The following is a 24,283-nucleotide window of genomic DNA, read 5'->3' as shown; positions in this document are numbered from 1 at the left end:
TTATTTGACTGAATCAGAAATACAGATGTGGAGTAGATGTAGAGTTTGTTTTAAATTCTCATTAAAATCTGAACTAATCAAACAACACTTGTTGCTCTTTATACGTGTTGATATAATATTCATATTTAATGGAGAGAAAAAAACTTTCCCTGAACTGCTTTATAATATTATAATTCAATGAAGAATAAAAATAGTTTTCCCTCCTCAACTGCGTTTCCTCCCTCCAGACAGCAGATGGCGATATGTGTCTTTCAGGCGATGTTTCTAGTGTGACGTATAATCTAGTGGACGGAACGCTTCTTCAACAACTGCAGCCACCTCGGTAGCTCGCTAGCCGACAAAGTCGGAACATTCAAGTTCTTTAGACACTTTCCAGGTTTAATTGCAACTGTGATTTAAACATACTTATGTGTAAACAACTAGCTACCCCATTTAATTTAATATTTACGTTGCAACTATCTGGCTGGTTAAGTTAGCACTAGCCTAGCTAGCTAACATCCCCGACCATGCGCTCACTAAGCTACTCTCCTCCTGCTAAAGAGGAGGTCTGTTGGACGGAGAAAGAAGCTCTGGGGCTGAACGTTGTCGTGAAAGAGGAGAAGGAAGAGGAGGATGTCACAGTAAAACAAGAAGTAGAGGGTGAGGCTGTTACCGTGAAAGAAGAAGAGAAAGACGTTACAGAGAAAGAAGAGGAAGACGCGTTCAGAGTGAAAGAGGAGGAGGATGTTACTGTGAAAGAAGAGGAAGTGAAAGAAAATGAAAACGTTTTTGGAATGAAGGATGAAGAGGGGGAGATTACTGTCACATTAGAGGAGGACGAAGAAGAGAAGACTGGAGAACTGATTAACACCAGTAAATACAGTGAGTACTATCTAATAAAACAGGGACATTGATCTGATTAACACCAGTAAATACAGTGAGTACTATCTAATAAAACAGGGACATTGATCTGATTAACACCAGTAAATACAGTGAGTACTATCTTATAAAACAGGGACATTGATCTGATTAACACCAGTAAATACAGTGAGTACTATCTAATAAAACAGGGACATTGATCTGATTAACACCAGTAAATACAGTGAGTACTATCTAATAAAACAGAGACATTGATCTGATTAACACCAGTAAATACAGTGAGTACTATCTAATAAAACAGGGGCATTGATCTGATTAACACCAGTAAATACAGTGAGTACTATCTAATAAAACAGGGACATTGATCTGATTAACACCAGTAAATACAGTGAGTACTATCTAATAAAACAGAGACATTGATCTGGTTAACACCAGTAAATACAGTGAGTACTATCTAATAAAACAGGGACATTGATCTGATTAACACCAGTAAATACAGTGAGTACTATCTAATAAAACAGGGACATTGATATTTTATTTTATTTTTTTTACCTTTATTTAACCAGGTAGGCAAGTTGAGAACAAGTTCTCATTTACAATTGCGACCTGGCCAAGATAAAGCAAAGCAGTTCGACAACATACAACAACACAGAGTTACACATGGAGTAAAACAAACATACAGTCAATAATACAGTAGAAAAATAAGTCTATATACAATGTGAGCAAATGAGGTGAGATAAGGAAGGTAATGACAAAAAGGCCGTGGTGGCAAAGTAAATACAATATAGCAAGTAAAACACTGGAATGGTAGATTTGAAGTAGAAGAAAGTGCAAAGTAGAAATAGAAATAATGGGGTGCAAAGGAGCAAAATAAATAAATACATACAGTAGGGGAAGAGGCAGTTGTTTGGGCTAAATTATAGATGGGCTATGTACAGGTGCAGTAATCTGTGAGCTGCTCTGACAGCTGGTGCTTAAAGCTAGTGAGGGAGATAAGTGTTTCCAGTTTCAGAGATTTTTGTAGTTCGTTCCCGTCATTGGCAGCAGAGAACTGGAAGGAGAGGCGGCCGAAGGGGGAATTGGCTTTGGGGGTGACCAGAGATATACCTGCTGGAGCGCGTGCTACAGGTGGGTGCTGCTATGGTGACCAGTGAGCGGAGATAAGGGGGGACTTTACCTAGCAGGGTCTTGTAGATGACCTGGAGCCAGTGGGTTTGGCGACGAGTATGAAGCGAGGGCCAGCCAACGAGAGTGTACAGGTCACAGTGGTGGGTAGTATATGGGGCTTTGGTGACAAAACGGATGGCACTGTGATAGACTGCATCCAATTTATTGAGTAGGGTATTGGAGGCTATTTTGTAAATGACATCGCCGAAGTCGAGGATCGGTAGGATGGTCAGTTTTATAAGGGTATGTTTGGCAGCATGAGTGAAAGATGCTTTGTTGCGAAATAGGAAGCCAGTTCTAGATTTAACTTTGGATTGGAGATGCTTAATATGAGTCTGGAAGGAGAGTTTACAGTCTAACCAGACACCAAGGTATTTGTAGTTGTCCACATATTCTAAGTCAGAACCGTCCAGAGTAGTGATGCTGGACGGGCGGGCAGGTGCAGGCAGCGATCGGTTGAAGAGCATGCATTTAGTTTTACTTGTATTTAAGAGCAGTTGGTGGCCACGGAAGGAGAGTTGTATGGCATTGAAGCTCGTCTGGAGGGTTGTTAACACAGTGTCCAAAGAAGGGCCATTAGTATACAGAATGGTGTCGTCTGCGTAGAGGTGGATCAGAGACTCACCAGCAGCAAGAGCGACATCATTGATGTATACAGAGAAGAGAGTCGGCCCAAGAATTGAACCCTGTGGCACCCCCATAGAGACTGCCAGAGGTCGGGACAACAGGCCCTCCGATTTGACACACTGAACTCTATCAGAGAAGTAGTTGGTGAACCAGGCGAGGCAATCATTTGAGAAACCAATGCTGTTCAGTCTGCCAATAAGAATGTGGTAACTGACAGAGTCGAAAGCCTTGGCCAGGTCAATGAATACGGCTGCACAGTATTGTTTCTTATCGATGGCGGTTAAGATATCGTTTAGGACCTTGAGCGTCACTGAGGTGCAGTTGCTGTTTGAGGTGAAGAAACATTTGTTTTGAGAAGCTCCACAACTCATTAGTGGTGGTGCATTAAGACAATCAGAAATACTATCAGACATCCCCAAATGGGCACATTTATAGGCCTACATTTGCACACAGGCAAGGTAGACTAATCCTACTTCTATATGCGTAATTAGGTAGACTAGTCCTACTTCTATATGCGTAATTAGGTGTGCGTCCTTACTCAACATTGACAGGAGTGTTTCAAACAAAAGACAATTAATAAATTGACAGAACTGAAGCATCTTGTGGGGTCAGGTCTGGGTGGTCTGCCAGGGGCCGTTTCATTTAGTATCCGTTTGGGTCGGCATTGAGAATGATTGTATTGTCCCATAGTACCGAAGTTGACCGACTAAAAGGGAGTGTAACTTTATGACTATTGTTGGATTCTAAACTTTGATCATATTAAAGACATGATAGATCAGACACAGAGTATATAAAGGAGTGAGATCTGTAGAAAGACAGAGTGGCTGTGGAATGTGCTGGGTGGACGGGAGGAGATCACAGGATTGCTTTAGGGGAAGCGGATGGACATCTGTGGATTAGGCGAAGGAGGGGTTGAGGTCAGGAGGTCAGGTCAGATCCCCTGATGGGAGTAATAAGGGTTTAGTATCCTGTTACCCTCTTCCTGTTGAACCAGAAGATGTAAGGATTGGTTTGAAGGAGTGTACAAAGTGGGGTATATATACTTGTGATGGTGAGAACATGTTTTTGTCTGAATTACAGCTGTAACGACCCTTTGGGAAGAATTAAACTTGCACAAGCTTCTCTAGTGTCCGTGAGTTATTTACTCTGAAAAATTAGAACCTAACACTATAATTACTGTTCCCTGAAGGAGGGAAATGAGGTGCAACACTTGTTTGGCCCCACCCCTTCCTGGGTCGGTGAAGAGCGGTATTAAATTTTAAGGAATAAACCCGAGCCTCACGCTCATCACCTGTGGAAGGCGGGGCTTCCAGCGACGGGTGAATGAAAATGCACTCGACCTTCGTATCATTTAGTGGCTCCTTATGTTACTCTGGGAAAACAGTTTGTGGGCACAGAAATACTAAATCATTTCAGAGTTTGCTGTATCCAATGTTTTTTAACTGAGTCATCTTCTAATCCAAGATGGCGTAGCAGTATGACGTGATTGTTGTTGTAAATGTTGTTGTTTTTCGTCTTTTTTTGTATATATTGCAAAATATTTCAATCTCTTTTTCCATGTTTAAATTAAATATACCTTCCGGCAATCCGCCTCACCCAATGTGATACGGAGCTGCTATTTTTTTAGACCTTATAGCTAGAACCTCCATCAGAACCTAGCCATCAGGAGCTAAGCAGCTAATTAGCAACTAGCTATTTAGTCATTTTTAGCCACTGCTTTACCTTTTTAGCTCAGACACCAGCCGCTTTTTGCCTGGATTATACCTGCCAGTCTGCACAGCGCGTTATCAACCCTGAGCATATCGGACTGTTTTCTCCACTACATCACCGTATTCCTGCCGTAAGCTCTGGACCATTACACCGGATAATCGCAACTAGCTAGCTTCTACCGAGTGGCCCAGCCTCGAAGCTAGCCTTGAGCCAGGCCCATTTTCCGGCCTGCTCAGTGGACCCTATGATCACTCGGCTACACAGCTGATGCCTCCCAGACTCTTCACTAAGACGACTAGAAGCCACTACATCACATCACATCACCGGATTCCTGCCGTAAGCTCTGGACCTTTGCACCGGAGTGGCTTTAGTGGCTAACGCCCTTGTCCTGAAGCTAGCACCAGTTAGCCTCGAGCCAGGCGCATCTCCCGGCTAGCGTAGTAACGACTACCTAACTGCTTCCCTGTTTCATATATTCCTGTTCACTGAACCCTATGATCACTTGGCTACATAGCTGATGCCTGCTGGACTGTTCATTAATCACGGGTTTCCATTTTGTTTATTTTGTTTATCTGTCGGCCACAGCCTCGAACTCAGGCCCCGTATGTAGTTAACTGACCCTCTCTGCCCATTCATCGCCATTTTACCAGTTATTATCTTAGCTGATTAACTGTTGTCTTACCCGTTGTTGTCTTAGCTAGCTATCCCAATCAACACCTGTGATTGCTTTATGCCTCGCTTTATGTCTCTCTCTAATGTCAATATGCCTTGTATACTGTTGTTTAGGGTAGTTATCCTTGTTTTATTTTACTGCAGAGCCCCTAGTCCTATTCAACATGGCTCAGAGAGCTATTTTGTCCCACCTCCCACACATGCGGTGATCTCACCTAGCATAACTGGGGCCTCCAGAGGAGAAACCTCTCTCATCGTCACTCAACACCTAGGTTTATCTCCACTGTACCCGCATCCTACCATACCCCTGTCTGTACATTATTCCTTGAATCTATCCTACCACGCCCAGAAATCTGCTCCTTTTATTCTCTGTTCCCAACACACTATTTGGCCAATTCTGATAACCTTTAGCCGTACCCTCATCCTACTCCTCTGTTCCTTGGGTGATGTAGAGGTTAACCCAGGCCCTGTGTGATGTCCTGGCCGTGTCTGAATCCTGGCTTAGGAAGGCAACCAAAAATTCTGAAATTTCCATCCCCAACCACAACATTTTCAGTCAAGATAGAACTGTCAAAAAGAGAGGAGTTTCAATCTACTGCAGAGATGGCCTGCAAAGTTCTGTCATACTTCCCAGGTCCATGCCCAAACAGTTCGAGCTTCTAATTTTCAAAATGAATCTCTCCAGAAATAAGTCTCTCACTGATGCCGCCTGTTATAGACCCCCCTCAGCTCCCAGCTGTGCCCTGGACACCATATGTGAATTGATTGTCCCCTATCTATCTTCAGAGTTTGTTCCGTTAGGTGACCTAACCTGGGATATGCTTAACACCCCGGCCGTCAATCTCGATGCCCTCAATCTCACACAAATTATCAAGGAACCCATCAGGTACAACCCTAAATCCCTAAACATGGGCACCCTCATAGATATTATCCTGACCAATTTGCCCTCCAAATACACCTCTGCTGTTTTCAATCAGGATCTCAGCGATCGTTGCCTGCATCCGTTATGGGTCCGCGGTCAAACGACCACCCCTCATCACTGTCAAACGCTCCCTAAAACACTTCTGCGAGCAGGCTTTTCTAATTGACCTGGCCCGGGTATCCTGGAAGGATTTTGACCTCATCCCGTCAGTAGGGGATGCCTGGTTGTTCTTTAAAAGTAATTTCCTCACCACCTTAAATAAGCATGCCCCTTTCAAAAAATGTAGAACTAAGAACAGATGTAGGCCTTGGTTCAACCCAGACCTGACTGCCCTCGACCAGCACAAAAACATCCTGTGGCGTACTGCACTAGCATCGAATAGTCCCCGCGATATGCAACTTTTCAGAGAAGTCAGGAACCAATACACACAGTAAGTTAGGAAAGCAAAGGCTAGCTTTTTCAAACAGAAATTTGCATCCTGTAGCTCTAACTCCAAAAAGTTCTGGGACACTGTAAAGTCCATGGAGAATAAGAGCACCTCATCCCAGCTGCCCACTGCACTGAGGCTAGGAAACACTGTCACCACCGATAACTCCACGATAATCGCGAATTTCAAGAAGCATTTCTCTATGGCCGGCCATGCTTTCCTCCTGGCTTCCCCAACCCCGGCCAACAGCTCCGCAGCTACTTGCCCAAGCCTCCCCAGCTTCTCCTTCATCCAGATAGCTGATGTTCTGAAAGAGCTGCAAAACCTGGAACTGTACAAATCAGCTGGGCTAGACAATCTGGACCCTCTCTAAAATTATTTGCCGCCATTGTGGCAACCCCTATTACTAGTCTGTTCAACCTCTCTTTCGTATCGTCTGAGATTCCTAAAGATTGGAAAGCTGCCGCGGTCATCCCCCTTTTCAAAGGGGGTGTCACTCTAGACCCAAACTGTTACAGACCTATATCCATCCTGCCCTGCCTTTCTAAAGTCTTCAAAAGCCAAGTTAACAAACATCACTGACCATTTCAAATCCCACCGTATCTTCTCCGCTGTGCAATCCGGTTTCCGAGCTGGTCACGGGTGGACATCAGAAACGCTCAAGGTACTAAACAATATCATAACCGCCATCGATAAAAGACAGTACTGTGCAGCCGTCTTCATCGACCTGGCCAAGGCTTTCGACTCTGTCAATCACCGTATTCTTATTGGCAGACTCATCAGCTGATAAGAACAACCGATCAATCAACAACCGATCGCTGCCTACACCCGCCCGACTAGCATCACTACTCTGGATGGTTCTGACTTAGAATATGTGGACAGCTACAATACCTAGGTGTCTGGTTAGACTATAAACTCTCCTTCCAGACTAATATTAAGCATCTCCAATCCAAAATTAAATCTAGAACCAGCTTCCTATTTCGCAACAAAGCCTCTTTCATTCACTCTGCCAAACATACCCTCGTAAAACTGACTTTCCTACCGATCCTTAACTTTGGCGAAGTCATTTACAGAATAGCCTCCAACACTCTACTCAGCAAACTGGATGCAGTCTATCATCCGTTTTGTCACTAAAGCCCCATATACCGCCCACCACTGCAACCTGTATGCTCTTGTCGACTGGCCCTCGATACATTTTCGTCGCCAAACCCACTGGCTCCAGGTCATCTATAAGTCTTTGCTATTCCACCTTAACTCAGCTCACTGGTCACCATAGCAACACCCACCCATAGCACGCACTCCAGGAGGTATAGCTCACTGGTCATCCCCAAAGCCAACACCTCCTTTGGCCGCCTTTCCCTCCAGTTGTCTGCTGCCAATGACTGGAACGAATTGCAACAATCGCTGAAGTTGGAGACATACATCTCCCTCACTAACTTTAAGCATCAGCTATCTGAGCAGCTTACCGATCGCTGCAGCTGTACACAGCCCATCTGTAAATAGCCCATCCAACTGCCTACCTCATCCCCATGTTTTTATTTACTTTTTCTGCTCTTTTGCACACCAGTATTTCTACTTGCATATCATCATCTGCACATCTATCTCTCCAGTGTTAATTTGCTAAATTAATAAATTATAATTACTTCGCTACTATGGCCTATTTATTGCCTTACTCCATTTGCACACACTGTATATAGACTTTTCTGTCGTGTTATTGACTGTTCGTTTGTTTATTCAACGTGTAACTGTTGTTTGTGTCGCACTGCTTTGCTTTATCTTGGCCAGGTCACAGTTGTAAATGAGAACTTGTTCTTAACTGGCCTACCTGGTTAAATAAAGGTAAAATATATATATATAGTAACTTTATTGACAACACCCAAATGGATACTGTCATTAATGTGGTTCTTCAATATTTACACATAATTCTTAATACTGTAGTTGTTTAGTTCCAGTCACATGTTCAACTATCATCAGCTGATCCAGGAAATCATTTTCTGAATGACAGTCACATGACAAACATCACGACATGCAACAACAACCAAAGTGCTTCTTTATTCATTACTCTGGTAAAGACTGTTATGCCGTGCTCCACGTTGGATCCAACATTCCTACTTTGGTCATAATGTGTAGAGAACTGTTTCTTGATGGATAGGCTATTGTACAACACGCAGAGCTATTTTCCTATATTTGTTGTTAGGTGAAGTTATGGGTCCTACAGTAGGTCTATGTTGTTAGGTGAAGTTATGGGCCAATTTTGCAACCAAACAGTGTACACACCCTCATTGTCAGGCTGATGGAAAAGCCAAAGAGCATTTTTTCTGGTTGTAGTGTTTTTTTAAGTGTAAAGCGGTTGATTTGCGACAATAACACAAACATATTAAGCAGGAGATTCAGATGAGCTTTACAATTATAATCCAAGGTAGTGTGAAATGTACTCATAAGCAACCTGGAAATGGAGGTTACTCCCCTGAGTTTTCCCCCATTCACATTCAGAATACATTGTGAAAAACTAAAATCTTTGCTCACCATTTTTGCTCCAGGCAGATATACTACATCCATAACTAGTGGTTTCCTCATTACCAGATATACTACATCCATAACTAGTGGTTTCCTCATTACCAGATATACTACATCCATAACTAGTGGTTTCCTCATTACCAGATATACTACATCCATAACTAGTGGTTTCCTCATTACCAGATATACTACATCCATAACTAGTGGTTTGCTCATTACCAGATATACTACATCCATAACTAGTGGTTTCCTCATTACCAGATATACTACATCCATAACTAGTGGTTTCCTCATTACCAGATATACTACACCCATAACTAGTGGTTTCCTCATTAGCAGATATACTACACCCATAACTAGTGGTTTCCTCATTACCAGATATACTACATCCATAACTAGTTGTTTCCTCATTACCAGATATACTACATCCATAACTAGTGGTTTCCTCATTACCAGATATACTACATCCATAACTAGTGGTTTCCTCATTACCAGATATACTACATCCATAACTAGTGGTTTCCTCATTACCAGATATACTACATCCATAACTAGTGGTTTCCTCATTACCAGATATACTACATCCATAACTAGTGGTTTCCTCATTACCAGATATACTACATCCATAACTAGTGCTTTCTTCATTACCAGATATAGTACATCCATAACTAGTGGTTTCCTCATTAGCAGGGAGGTGTTTCTGCAATCAAATTGTGTGCGCATTGCCCTCGTGTTGCAATTTTATTAAACACAGAAAGGGGCCTATATTGGAGACCAAAAGTCGTCTGGCACACTGCTTAGAGTTTCAACAACTTTAATAACTTATTTCTAGCCTACAATCATCGATGTTACTACTAATGTGAAAACAAGACAAAATATAACTTTTCTTGCTCATTTTAAGGCAAATATCAAATAATTTTAACATTCATTACAGACGTCAATTGTTGTCCAACATCATGGCTCCGCTGTTGGCATCACCTTTTACAGTGGATTTCTGCTGTTGTGGGCCTTTAATCATCTGTCTGACTTTGTTGTTCACACAGGAGAGAAACTTCACTATTGTGGATCCTCTGGGGAGCCTCAACAACCTCATGATGCTGAAGAGGCAGAGAAGAGTCTCTCCAGATCACAACACCTCAAGAAACACCTGCAGAGATCCACAGGGAAGAAATCTAACTGCTACTCTGAGTGTGGGAAGAGATTCACCTCCTCAGCAGGCATTAACCTCTATGGGACCGGCGGGACGAATTCGTCCCACCTACGTAACAGCCACTGCCATCCTGTGGCGCGATTTTCAAAATCTTCAAAATCATATTACTTCAATTTCTCAAACATATGACTATTTTACACCATTTTAAAGATAAGACTCTCGTTAATCTAACCACACTGTCCGATTTCAAAAAGGCTTTACAACGAAAGCAAAACATTAGATTATGTCAGCAGAGTACCAAGCCAGAAATAATCAGACACCTATTTTTCAAGCCAGCATATAATGTCACCAAAACCCAGAAGACAGCTAAATGCAGCACTCACCTTTGATGATCTTCATCAGATGACAACCCTAGGACATTATGTTATACAATACATGCATGTTTTGTTCAATCAAGTTCATATTTATATCAAAAACCAGCTTTTTACATTAGCATGTGACGTTCAGAACTAGCATACCCCCCGCAAACTTACGGGGAATTCGCTAACATTTTACTAAATTACTCACGATAAACGTTCACAAAAAGCATAACAATTATTTTAAGAATTATAGATACAGACCTCCTCTATGCACTCGATATGTCCGATTTTAAAATAGCTTTTTGGTGAAAGCACATTTTGCAATATTCTCAGTAGATAGCCCAGGCATCACGGGCTCGCTATTTAGACACCCGGCAAGTTTAGCACTCACCATAATCATATTTACTATTATAAAAATGTCATTGCCTTTTGTTGTCTTCGTCAGAATGCACACCCAGGACGTCTACTTCAATAACAAATGTTGGTTTGGTCCAAAATAATCCATCGTTATATCCGAATAGCGGCGTTTTGTTCGTGCGTTCCAGACACTATCCGAAATAGTAAAGAAGTGTCGCGCGCTTGGCGCAATTCCTGACAATAAAATTCAAAGTATTCCATTGCCGTACGTCGAAGCATGTCAACCGCTGTTTAAAATCAATTTTTACGTCATTTTTCTCGTAGAAAAGCGATAAAATTCCGACAGGGAATCTCCTTTTCGGCAAACAGAGGAAAAAATCCCAAAGGCGGGGGCGGTCGGGGTCACGCGCATAAGCTAGTGTCTCTTGATGGGCCACTTGAGAAAGGCGATAATGTGTTTCAGCCTGGGGCTGGAATGACGACATTCTCTTTTTTCCCGGGCTATGAGAGCCTATGGACGACGTGGGAAGTGTCACGTTAGAGCAGAGATCCTTAGTAAATGATAGAGATGGCAAAGAAGTTCCAGAAATGGTCAGACAGGCCACTTCCTGTAAAGGAATCTCTCAGGTTTTGACCTGCCATTTGAGTTCTGTTATACTCACAGACACCATTCAAACAGTTTTAGAAAATTTAGGGTGTTTTCTATCCATATGTAATAAGTATATGCATATTCTAGTTACTGAGTAGGAGTGGTAACCAGATTAAATCGGGTATGTTTTTTATCCAGCCGTGTCAATGCTGCCCCCTAGCCCTAACAGGTTAAAATTCATCAGAGAATCCATACAGGAGAGAAACCTTTTACCTGTACTCAATGTGGGAAGGGTTATAGCTCATCTAGCAGTCTGACAGTACACAAGAGAATACACACAGGAGAGAAATCTTATAGCTGTGGTCAATGTGGGAAGAGTTTTGGTCAATCTCGCCATCTGGTATCACACCAGAGAACCCACACAGGAGAGAAACCTTATAGCTGTGGTCAATGTGGGAAGAGTTTTGGTAAATCTGGACAGCTGACAGTGCACCAGAGAATACTCACAGGAGAGAAATCTTATAGCTGTGATCAATGTGGGAAGAGTTTTACTACATCTAGCACTCTGACTCTACACCAGAGAACACACACAGGAGAGAAACCTTATAGCTGTGATCAATGTGGGAAGAGTTTTGGTCAATCTGGACATCTGACAGTGCACCAGAGAAGACACACAGGAGAGAAACCTTGTAGCTGTGATCAATGTGGGAAGAGTTTTACTACATCTTGCGATCTGACTTCACACCAGAGAACGCACACAGGAGAGAAATCGTATAGCTGTAATCAATGTGGGAAGAGTTTTACCACATCTGGCTCTCTGACTTCACACCAGAGAACGCACACAGGAGAGAAACCTTATATCTGTGGTCAATGTGGGAAGAGTTTTAGTCAATCTAGCTATCTGACAATGCACCAGAGAACGCACACAGGAGAGAAACCTTGTATCTGTGGTCAATGTGGGAAGAGTTTTAGTCAATCTAGCCGTCTGACAGTACACAAGAGAATACACACAGGAGAGAAATCTTATAGCTGTGACCAGAGATAATCTGATAAAAGACTTCTGATCAAACATCAGAAAATACATGAAGGAGTTGTTTCATGATATCAATGAATTAATGTCACAATGTAGAATGTTTTAACATTGTAGAAGGAGTATTTTAATGATGTCACAATGTAGAACCCTAAACGTTTGTCCCCTGTTCTAATGATTTCAACATGATATGGATATTAGCCTCAGGGGGAAAATCCAGGCTCTGAAATGGAAGAGTTACTATTTATGTGATTTAACTAAAAGTGACTAACACAAAAAGAGCTGTGTTACATTTACCATGTTGGTGACCCACTGGAATCAAAATGCACCACTTCAAAATGTAGCTAGCTGTTTTCTACAAGTTGTCCTTTAACCAGTGATGTACACATTATTCCCAGATTCTGTGTGCTTTTTGAGCTGTTAGTTTTAACAGGACGTGCAACCTCATCTCCCTCCTCTCGCACAATTGATTTCAACATGATATCTATGAGTTATGACAAATAAGTGTTGTGTTCCTTTGTTTAGCGACCCCTAAATTTAAATGCATCACTCCAAAATGTAGCTGACTGTCTTCTGCAGGTTGTCCTCTAACCAGTGAGGTGAAATATATCTCCCATTTCCATGTGTTTTTTAGTTGTGTTAGTTTCAACATCCCGTACAACCTGATTTCCCCCCTAATCGATATCAGTGATTTATTGCTACTTGTGCAGTTTTATAAAGGTGCTTGTTTAAAAAAAATCCAAGTAATATGATTATTATGGCTGATGTTTGTGTATATTGCACATTTTATGTTTAGGTTTTCAATATCACAAACTCTTTCTGCATATTGGTTATTGATTTGGACCCATTAAAACTGTGTTTTGACATTGGGGATATCCCACCTAGCAACATGTCATTGAAAAGCTGTTGAAAGTAGACTATGCAACCAAATATTTCATATTTACATTTCATGTAACATTTAGTAATAATTATTTATGTAACCAACTGACTATTATATTGACATTGTTACCCTGCTTTTATAATATCAGGGTTCATTCTCAGATGTGCCAACCCAAATGTACTAGACCATGACATTGGGGACTGGGCCCCGATCCAACAACATGCCTATCTAGTGAACACTGAAAAGAGAGAGAAGCTCTGCAGTGAGGTGGAAAGTTAATATGGATATTGCAGTAGTTTCCTCTTGAAATCAGACATGTCAGTGGTGAGGACAACTTGGTTGCTGATTGTCTCAAGGGTGGGCAGTTAAAAAGTTTTGTGTTTTGCGTTTAGCCAGTGCGTAGCCATGGATCACAATTTATTATAACTGCATGTTTTTCCGTATTGGAGATGAGTTTTGTTTGGGCTCGTTCCAAGGAGACGAGAGTTCTAGAAGCTAGTGGGATTTAGGATGACGAGAGTTCTAGAAGTGTATATATATTGTCTTGAATTGTTGACAGCCAGTGGACACCATGTTTATATTGGTGAAGCATTGTAGTTGATTATAATGTGAATTGGAAGTTTTTTTCTGTTGTTGGTAAGCATTCTCTTAAGGTGTTACCGTCTTTGGTTTTTCCATTTATGTTTTGAGGTTTGGAATTTAGCACGTCTAGCTCGTTAGCTCGTTAGCCCGTCTAGCTTCGTTAGCCCGTCTAGCTCGTTAGCACGTCTAGCTCGTTAGCCCGTCTAGCTCGTTAGCACGTTTAGCTCGTCTAGCTCGTTAGCACGTAGGACGCACTGATTGGTGTCACCTCGTTAGTCAGTATGTGTTACACCTGTGCTGGCTTGTCCATCTCGTTAGTGGGAAGGTGTTTCACCTGAGCTGGTCCAGGTTCTATTTAAGAGTGTCTGGCCCAGTGCTCCAGTTGTCTTGATACATGTGGAGAGTCAACACCTTTAGTTGCTCCACCTTTTTGGTTTACTTCCTGTCTTTAAGTTTGGTGTGGGTTTTTATTTTGTTTTACTCCTCTTGGGCAGATTTAGTGGGTCTCATGGTGGGTGTCTTTTATGTCCCAGTTGTTGTTACTAGTCAACTTTCAGTGGACACTGAGAGCAAAACTGCAAGATTATGTTATAATACTTTTATTGCATCAAATGGTTGTTTTATGCAACAGAATAGAGGGTTCTTAGAACTATTGTGTCTGTGTTCTACTGAGGATGGGCCTCTGGGAGAAAACACTGTCAGGAGATTTACAATGTCTTTTGGGTGATAAAACCTAAAGAGACTGCATTCCAGAGCATGAGTTAATGTTTCTGTTCTATATGGTACCAGGGAGAGATGACCTCAGGGCCAGACCCTGGTCTCTACATAAAGAGTACTGTTTTTACAGCAGATACTGTCTGCTGAGAATTATAAGTATCTTTCATACAAATCTTAACCTTGTGACCCGTTCTATACATCTGTTGTTGGTCATGTAGGTTGAAAGGGGTGCAAAAGACCTTGGTACTTTTGTCTCATGGCTCTCAATGAATCATCTGGGGGTGATTCGTCGACCAGCCATCATTATCGTAGAGCACTCAATTGATTCACTTTATAATTGTATGTTGTATTGACCTGCTCCCTTATTATTAAGTGAATAAAGATTTAGTTTAAGTATAACTCTGACTTGTGTGATAAGTTTGTCTCATTTGATATTAAAGAAATTAACAACCACATTTGGCGATGGGAACGTGAATCTTGACTTGGTGACTGACGACCTGGGTAAATGACCTGGCTCCTGACGACCTGGGTAAATGACCTGGCTCCTGATGACCTGGGTAAATGACCTGGCTCCTGACGACCTGGGTAAATGACCTGGCTCCTGACGACCTGGGTAAATGACCTGACTCCTGACGACCTGGGTAAATGACCTGACTCCTGATGACCTGGGTAAATGACCTGGCTCCTGACGACCTGGGTAAATGACCTGGCTCCTGACGACCTGGGTAAATGACCTGACTCCTGATGACCTGGGTAAATGACCTGACGACCTGGGTAAATGACCTGGCTCCTGGTGACCTGGGTAAATGACCTGGCTCCTGACGACCTGGGTAAATGACCTGGCTCCTTGTGACCTGGGTAAATGACCTGGCTCCTGATGACCTGGGTAAATGACCTGGCTCCTGACGACCTGGGTAAATGACCTGGCTCCTGACGACCTGGGTAAATGACCTGGCTCCTGACGACCTGGGTAAATGACCTGACGACCTGGGTAAATGACCTGGCTCCTGACGACCTGGGTAAATGACCTGACGACCTGGGTAAATGACCTGGCTCCTGACGACCTGGGTAAATGGTGCACGAGGGATCCCTCTAACTTGGGATCTGAGGGAGACCACACTTGGGGAACAGAGCAGATGGACCCACCTTTAATCTGAGTGGATACCACAACTCAAACCTAGTTTTTTTTTAAAGAATGAGGTGAGCAAAACATGCAAGTGCAGGCTCAGAGTGTGTATTCCTGTGTGTGATATATTTAGGCTGAATATCGATATAAGATATATATCCTGATATTTTTTCCGCAAAGTGAGAGCAAATGTTCAAAGTCAAAGTCAAAGCCAGATATGACATGTCTCAAGTAGTTTTATTGAAAGCGGCTATTTCAGTGAACAGTTGAAAAATCAAATGAATAAATAATAAACAGGGCTCTTCACCTGGTTCAGATTAAATGCTCAGCTGTTCAAATAACAACAACATGTAAACATAAACACTGTAGAACAACAGGACGACCTTTTTGGAAATCAAAGCTCCATAAGGTGCACATTTAAAAATAAATACAAATATCTTATTAAAAAATAGCCTATAAAATAAAATAGGCCTATCTTTTTCTGAAATAAATATTATATATATTTATGAGAAAAGTCAACTTTTTTTTTAGTTTGACAACTTTAAATGGCTATATTAAAATCAAATTACAGATTTCTTCTCCTTTCTAACAAATCCACAGATGCAAATAACGAACATTACAAAATAATAAAATATGACAAACACTAGTAAGGGCAGCAATTATATATAAATAAAGAACAAAATAAAGTGCTCAGTTTGAGAAAATGTTTTTTAAACATCAGCCTGAGATTACCATTTGCTTTTTGTTAACTCAATTTCTTATCTGAACAGCCTCAACCAGTTGCACAAGAAACAGACTATCAACTCAATAAACATTTTCCCCCTCTTTTTTTACTTTGATAAACAATAATGCTGTCTTGAGGTAGACATTAGAAGACAAGCGTGTCCTCCTTCGTTTAAAGATTTTGTGCGAGAAACACCAGCCTGTCAACGGCATCCGGCTTCAGAGATGCTCTGTGGCAGGTCACGATATTGCCACTGCAGCTGAAAACCCTTTCGGAGGGTGAACTGGTAGCTGGTACCAAGAGATACTTTTTTGCCAGGTGGCTCAGAGCTGGAAAGACAACTTCATGATCCTTCCACCACTTGAGGGGATCAGTGTCACTCTCCACACTTGCTGACTGCAAGTAACTTGACAGTTCATTTTCAATAGCCTCCCTCTTGGTTGGTGGCGCAGTGGTGGTGGCTGTGCGCTGCTTGAAGAAGCTTGCCAGTGTCTTAGCTTTTGGTGCCACTGCTGCTTCTCCATCTGCAGGCTCAGGCACAGTTGGCACACGTAGGTAAGGCGGTTGACAGCTGCTCTGATCAGCCAGTAGCGTCTCCACCTCCAAGACAGCTCTGTGCTTCAATGCATCAACTTTTTCACTTGGGATATAGGTGGCCCTGAAGCATGGATCCACAAATGAAGCCATCTCCAATAGGTCAGTAGTGGCTGGGTCAGAATACTTGCGGTTGAGGTACTCAACAATGCTGGTCTTGATCGATTTGCAAAGCTCGCTATCACCCTCTTCACATGCCAGGAGACTTTCGTTAAAAAGGTGCAGCACAGGTTTTACATATGATAGAGTGACGTACTCCTCACCTGACAAAGCATCGGTAAAGTCCTGGAGAGGTTTCAGGACCTTTTGGACTGCTTCTAGGACCTCTAAGTCCTGCCAGGTAGGGACAAGGTGCCTGGTCTTTTTGTCATTAGACAGGACTTTGGCCAGTGCTCCTTCCTGCTCCAGGACTCTCTCTATCATCTGCTGCCTTGATCCCCAGCGTGTGGCAGACTCGGTTATGAGTTGGTGACTTGGCAGACCCAGCTGAATCTGGACTTCAGCAAGATGTCTCCTTTTCTTCCAGCTGTACCAAAAACAGCTTACAATTCTCTTGCACAGAGAAATGGCCCGGGTGACGCGCTTGTCATTCATGCCATGTCCTGTCAGAATCATAAAAAAACTATTAAACAAATGTGCTTATGCGAGAAAATTTGACTCTGTTTTCACTTTAACACACTCACACAACTAAGTGCTTTCCAAAATCAAGCTTTAGAAATATTCTACATTAATATTTTCTTGTTTCATAGTTTATTTTTTTAAATCAACGCCAGTCCTAATCATAAATATCAAATATTATATTCATTTATTTTCTGAATTTGAATCCTGTAAGTGATTTTTATGTATTATTATTTGTGTATAATTTATAAATGATGACTATACTGTATGTACATTTACTGATGTTTCGTTCTTGTTGTTGTTCTTAGTATTTATGCTTAGTATTTAATGCTACTTCATATTTCTACTCCACTAAAAACTCCACAATGTTTAGGCCTACCTACGTGTCAACATTAGTTTCTAGTTACTTTGCAGTTGGCTCTTCAATCCAGAGAAAAAACTATAGTCTATCATAATAACTAAATATGTTACCTTGATGATATCAACAGGCTAACCAGCATTTTAAAGTCATAATTACCTCACCTTTACCAGCTGTAACATTAAAGTGGTAAACACATCAATGCATCACTAATTCTTATCCAATAACCTAATAAATATGGTTCTGAAATCTACCATCCTGTATTGTAAGTGATTTTACTTTTAGCACTTTATGTTTTGTGTTTTATTAATCCATTTTTGGCCAAGACAGCAGCATAAAACAAAACAAGTTGCAGACAGACACAAAGGAAAATAATGTTTTTTCTTTAAAGTAAAATATGTGAATAGTCCTTAATAAAACACTGCACTCCCCAATAGCCAAGTGTAGTCTGACCGAAGCACTGCATCCTCATCGTTCAGCTCCACCGCTCTGACGACGTCGCTCCCGTTGGCGGTTGTTATAGCAACCGGATGCTTTTCTTGGAGTTTCCCAGCTTGCGTCCTGCGAGGCCTCAGCTATATGCTCACCGGTGTGATCCTGGGGGGAAATAACTTGTTTTGGAGACACGACGCTGTTTTCATCTCCCCCAGTCGTTGAATGAAGTGAACATGTCACGCTTCATGTAAAGGCTCACATTGTCCTGCTCGACCCACATATCGCTGGTCAACGCCAAAATGGGTCCCGTTAGCGAGCCGGTCAGCAAGGCTCTGCCTGACTTCAGTGGACATTTGTGGCAGTGCTTCTCGTGTAAAGTAGTTGGGAAGCTCATATCTCGGGTCCATAGTTTTCAGTAGCTTTTTGAATCCGACTTGTTCCACAGTTGCAACAGGGACCATATCTTTAGCAATGTGATAGGACACCGCTGTAGTTATAGTACACCACTTGCCAATTTTCTTTTCATAAAGGCACACTGCGGGAAAATGAAGTTTGCAGTGAGCTTTGTTTCGGAGCTTTTTCGGGTTGTCGACGGCTTGCGGCTGGGGCTTCTGCAGCGCGCAGTTTCACACACTCTTCGTATTGCAGTTTGTGCCACTGTTTTAGGTGGTGAAAAAGATTTGTAGTGCTTCCACCCCTGGCTGTAACTTTTTTTATGGCACTGCCTACATATAACGTGATTTTGTTGCTCATCTGATACTTTGAATCCGAACCATCTCCAAATTACTGAGCCAATGCTTTTTCTTTTACTAACCAATTCCTCGTCAAAACGCTCCGCAGACGCTGTTGCTTCCTCCATGTTTGTTGAAGTGTCTGTTCCTGCCCCTCCGCCCTCTGTGCATGAAAGAGGAGGCGCGGGGAGCAGCGCAGAGAGCTCCGGGTCTGCAGCTTGCTTGGAGCAAGGATCAAAGCGCAAATTTCAACTATATCGATATATGCGAAATGGTCTAATTTCATATCACATTTAAAATATATATCGATAAGAACAATTCTTATTTTGTATAACGGGTCACTTAGGATGGCAGTAGCATTGTTGACGAAATGCAGGCATCGCAGCAGAATTAGGAAGCGGTCTTGGGAAAAGAGGGTGGCAAAGAAGGGAGTTGCAAACATAGGATCTGTGCTCCAGTATTCTCTTAGGGAGTTCTTCTTTACTATCCCCATGAGGAGGACTGTCACCAGGAAGGTATACATTTCACTAATTGTGGTTGTCACCCATTTAGCGAGTTTCCCCCTCACTCCTGGCTCTCTCTTCTCCTGTAGCTCCAAGGCATAGCGATTGGTCTCCTGTACTATGTTTCCCACCAGCTCCTCTGTCAGAAACAACTTGAAGCACTCTGCCTCAGATGGAAATGGACTCCAGACTGGGACTCATCAAAACAAACAGCAGGGCCAGGAGGGGTGAAATGACTGGTGGCCTTCCAGCTACCACAGAACTCCTGTACTTCATCCACTGTCGTTCTGCCTCCATCACCACCAGCATCTTCAAAGGGACCTGGTACTTGGTCAGTGGACAAGGGAACCTCAGATTCAGGGTTCTCAATGGCTACAAGGGGGGGGGGGGGGGGGGGGCAGCTCCTCACTGTCAGAATCTGATTCCTGACTTTCAGACTCAGACTCATTGTCAGAATTTTTTTTTTAAATCTCCAGAATTTCCACATTTGTGAGTTGTCTCCTTTTGAAAGACATTGCTAATGCTACAGCTTAGCTCACTAGCTACATACATAAACAACAACACTGAATGGCTCAGAGTGAGAGGGGACGTGATTGACTGCCGCCATGCGTCACTTGTATCAATAAATCACCATCAGAAAATGTTTTGTGAGGTAATTATTTGTGCATTTACTGTTTTATTCACATGTTTTCAATTCTGGGTGACAAATCATGCATTCCGATTCTTGCATAGATTGTAATGGGCACATATTATGTGTGTAAAATACTTATTTGAAGGTTATACTGATTATGATGAGCTAAGCTAATTCCAGCTATGTGTATGGAGCCATGTTTGTTGACATACAATGCATTCTGGGTTTCACGTAATCATCCGTTTGACCAAAGATGTTATAACAAAATGAGGTGAGTAAGAGTTCACTCATTTTTTGAATACTTCCGGAAATGAATGGTGGGATATGAACGACGGTAGATGACACACCCCTTCAACACTATAAACAGACCGAACTCATCTTGTCTTTTATTATCTTCGGTTTCTGTGAGGGGAAAATGCATGGCTGCGCGCTGAAACTAATCGTCGGATTACTGTCGATTTCTAGAAAGTGTTTTACCTAATTATTTCGATCAATGGTGAGCTCACCCCGTGATGTGATTAATTATACATAGTAATTGCAATTAGCTAATTCATATTGTAGTTTACGTCAGCCGAGAGTTAGAAAATATGACCGCTTGTGTTGGGTCAATCTATCCTCAGTTAGCGCTACGACAAATGTAGCCTACATTTTTTCCGGTTAGGATGATTGTGTTGTGCTATATATATATTTCTGTGAATATCTGAACCATTTGCATCCAAAAATAAACTGCTCACATTCTGGAGATAAACTTTGTAAGGACTGTGTGTGTTTTGTGTAAATAGTTTCTGAAAAAAGTGTGTCCAGCTCAAACGCTGATTGTTGCGTCATTGGAAACTGTCCGTTGTAAACGAGTGTTCTAAATGAGTGTTCTAAAGAGCGTTCTAAACGAGGGTTCTAAATGAGGGTTCTAAAGAGCGTTCTAAATGAGTGTTCTCAATGAGCGTTCTCAATGAGCGTTGTAAATGAGTGTTCTAAAGAGCGTTCTAAATGAGGGTTCTAAATGAGTGTTCTAAAGAGCGTTCTAATGAGCGTTCTAAATGAGTGTTGTAAATGAGTGTTCTGAGTGTTCTAAATGAGCGTTCTAAATGAGGGTTCTAAAGAGCATTCTAAATGAGCGTTGTAAATGAGTGTTCTAAAATAGGGTTCTAAAAGAGGGTTCTAAAAGAGGGTTCTAAATGAGCGTTCTAAACGAGGGTTCGTATGAGGGTTCTAAATGTGTGTTCTAAATGAGTGTTCTAATGAGCATTCTAAACGAGGGTTCTAAATGAGGGTTCTAAATGAGGGTTTTAAAATAGCGTTCTAAATGAGGGTTCTAAAAGAGCGTTCTAAACGAGCGTTCTAAACGAGTGTTCTAAATTAGTGTTTGTAATGAGGGTTCTAAATGTGTGTTCTAAATGAGGGTTCTAATGAGTGTTCTAAATGAGGGTTCTAAATGAACGTTCTAAATGAGGGTTTTAAAATAGCGTTCTAAATGAGGGTTCTAAATGAGGGTTCTAAATGAGTGTTCTAAATAGCGTTCTAAAAGAGTGTTCTAAAAGAGGGTTCTAAAAGAGGGTTCTAAAAGAAGCGTTCTAAAAGAGGGTTCTAAAAGAGCGTTCTAAAAGAGTGTTCTAAAAGAGCGTTCTAAATTAGTGTTCGTAATGAGGGATCTAACTGTGTGTTCTAAATGAGCGTTCTAAATGAGCGTTCTAAATGAGTGTTCTAAATGAGTGTTGTAAAAGAGCGTTCTAAATGAGGGTTCTAAATGAGCGCTGTAAATGAGTGTTGTAAATGAGCGTTGTAAATGAGCGTTCTAAATGAGCGTTCTAAATGAGTGTTAGGCTATATAGTGCACTGTGTTTGACCAAGGTCCACAGGTAATTGTAGTGCACAATTTAGTGTTCTAATCACACAGCGCTTCAGGAACCACTGTAGAACGATCACACCCCGTGTGACAGGCAGCCAGGTTAGGGTTAGGAGGTGTTACTAGACAGACAGACAGTCAGGTTAGGAGGTGTCACTAGACAGACAGACAGACAGACAGGTTAGGGTTAGGAGGTGTTACTAGACAGACAGACAGACAGACAGACAGGTTAGGGTTAGGAGGTGTTACTGTACAGACAGACAGACAGACAGACAGACAGGTTAGGGTTAGGAGGTGTTACTGTACAGACAGACAGGTTAGGGTTAGGAGGTGTTACTAGACAGACAGACAGACAGACAGACAGGTTAGAGTTAGGAGGTGTTACTGAACAGACAGACAGACAGACAGGTTAGGGTTAGGAGGTGTTACTATACAGACAGACAGACAGACAGACAGGTTAGGAGGTGTTACTGTACAGACAGACAGGTTAGGGTTAGGAGGTGTTACTAGACAGACAGACAGACAGGTTAGGGTTAGGAGGTGTTACTGTACAGACAGACAGACAGACAGACAGACAGACAGACAGACAGGTTAGGGTTAGGAGGTGTTACTGTACAGACAGACAGACAGACAGGTTAGGGTTAGGAGGTGTTACTGAACAGACAGACAGACAGGTTAGGAGGTGTTACTATACAGACAGACAGACAGACAGGCAGGCAGACAGACAGGTTAGAGTTAGGTGTTACTATACAGACAGACAGACAGGCAGGCAGACAGACAGGTTAGAGTTAGGAGGTGTTACTGTACAGACAGACAGACAGACAGACAGACAGACAGACAGACAGGTAGGTTAGGACGTGTTACTATACAGACAGACAGACAGGTTAGGGTTAGGAGGTGTTACTATACAGACAGACAGACAGGTTAGGGTTAGGAGGTGTTACTATACAGACAGACAGACAGACGGGTTAGGAGGTGTTACTAGACAGACAGACAGACAGACAGACAGACAGGTTAGAGTTAGGAGGTGTTACTGAACAGACAAACAGACAGACAGGTTAGGAGGTGTTACTATACAGACAGACAGACAGACAGACAGGCAGGCAGACAGACAGGTTAGGGTTAGGAGGTGTTACTGTACAGACAGACAGACAGACAGACAGGTTAGGGTTAGGAGGTGTTACTAGACAGACAGACAGACAGACAGACAGGTTAGAGTTAGGAGGTGTTACTGTACAGACAGACAGACAGGTTAGGGTTAGGAGGTGTTACTGGACAGACAGACAGACAGGTTAGGGTTAGGAGGTGTTACTAGACAGACAGACAGGTTAGGGTTAGGAGGTGTTACTATACAGACAGACAGACAGACGGGTTAGGAGGTCTTACTAGACAGACAGACAGACAGACAGACAGACAGGTTAGGGTTATGAGGTGTTACTGAAAAGACAGACAGACAGGTTAGGAGGTGTTACTATACAGACAGACAGACAGACAGGTTAGGGTTATGAGGTGTTACTGAACAGACAAACAGACAGACAGACAGGTTAGGAGGTGTTACTATACAGACAGACAGACAGGCAGGCAGACAGACAGGTTAGAGTTAGGAGGTGTTACTGAACAGACAAACAGACAGACAGGTTAGGAGGTGTTACTATACAGACAGACAGACAGACAGGCAGGCAGACAGACAGGTTAGAGTTAGGAGGTGTTACTGAACAGACAGACAGACAGGTTAGGGTTAGGAGGTGTTACTATACAGACAGACAGACAGAGACAGACAGACAGGTTAGGGTTAGGAGGTGTTACTATACAGACAGACAGACAGGTTAGGGTTAGGAGGTGTTACTAGACAGACAGACAGACAGACAGGTTAGGGTTAGGAGGTGTTACTGGACAGACAGACAGACAGGTTAGGGTTAGGAGGTGTTACTAGACAGACAGACAGGTTAGGGTTAGGAGGTGTTACTATACAGACAGACAGACAGGTTAGGGTTAGGAGATGTTACTAGACAGACAGACAGACAGACAGGTTAGGGTTATGAGGTGTTACTGAAAAGACAGACAGACAGACAGGTTAGGAGATGTTACTAGACAGACAGACAGACAGACAGACAGACAGACAGACAGGTTAGGGTTAGGAGGTGTTACTATACAGA

The 24,283-nt window shown here is 42.3% G+C and overlaps 2 protein-coding genes across 2 annotated transcripts; both read left to right on the top strand.

Moving 5' to 3' along the window:
- Window positions 1-300: 300 nt before the first annotated feature.
- On the top strand, window positions 301-11,101 carry LOC145875864 (uncharacterized). The gene is made up of 2 exons (XM_082971667.1): window positions 301-861; window positions 9,944-11,101. Exons 1-2 carry the CDS (start codon window positions 507-509, stop codon window positions 10,237-10,239), a joined length of 651 nt encoding a protein of 216 aa, XP_082827793.1. The 5' UTR covers window positions 301-506; the 3' UTR covers window positions 10,240-11,101.
- Window positions 11,102-11,584: 483 nt separating this feature from the next.
- On the top strand, window positions 11,585-14,268 carry LOC145875856 (uncharacterized; the record flags this gene model as incomplete). Its single annotated transcript, XM_082971659.1, has 1 exon — window positions 11,585-14,268. A coding segment is annotated over one exon (816 nt), but the record flags the coding sequence as incomplete, so codon positions are not given.
- Window positions 14,269-24,283: the final 10,015 nt, after the last annotated feature.

This window comes from Salmo salar, unplaced genomic scaffold (assembly GCF_965601325.2).
Source record: "Salmo salar unplaced genomic scaffold, fSalSal1 ptg000377l, whole genome shotgun sequence".
In the NCBI taxonomy this organism is placed as follows: domain Eukaryota; kingdom Metazoa; phylum Chordata; class Actinopteri; order Salmoniformes; family Salmonidae; genus Salmo; species Salmo salar.
The sequence above is the reverse complement of the archived record's forward strand: the minus strand, read 5'-3'. Positions and strand labels throughout refer to the sequence as shown.

Coding starts and splice junctions, on each gene's coding strand:
- LOC145875864 (XM_082971667.1), top strand. CDS start 507: ATGCGCTCACTAAGCTACTCTCCTCCTGCTAAAGAGGAGGTCTGTTGG. Junction 862..9,943: donor GATTAACACCAGTAAATACA/GTGAGTACTATC, acceptor TTGTTCACACAG/GAGAGAAACTTCACTATTGT.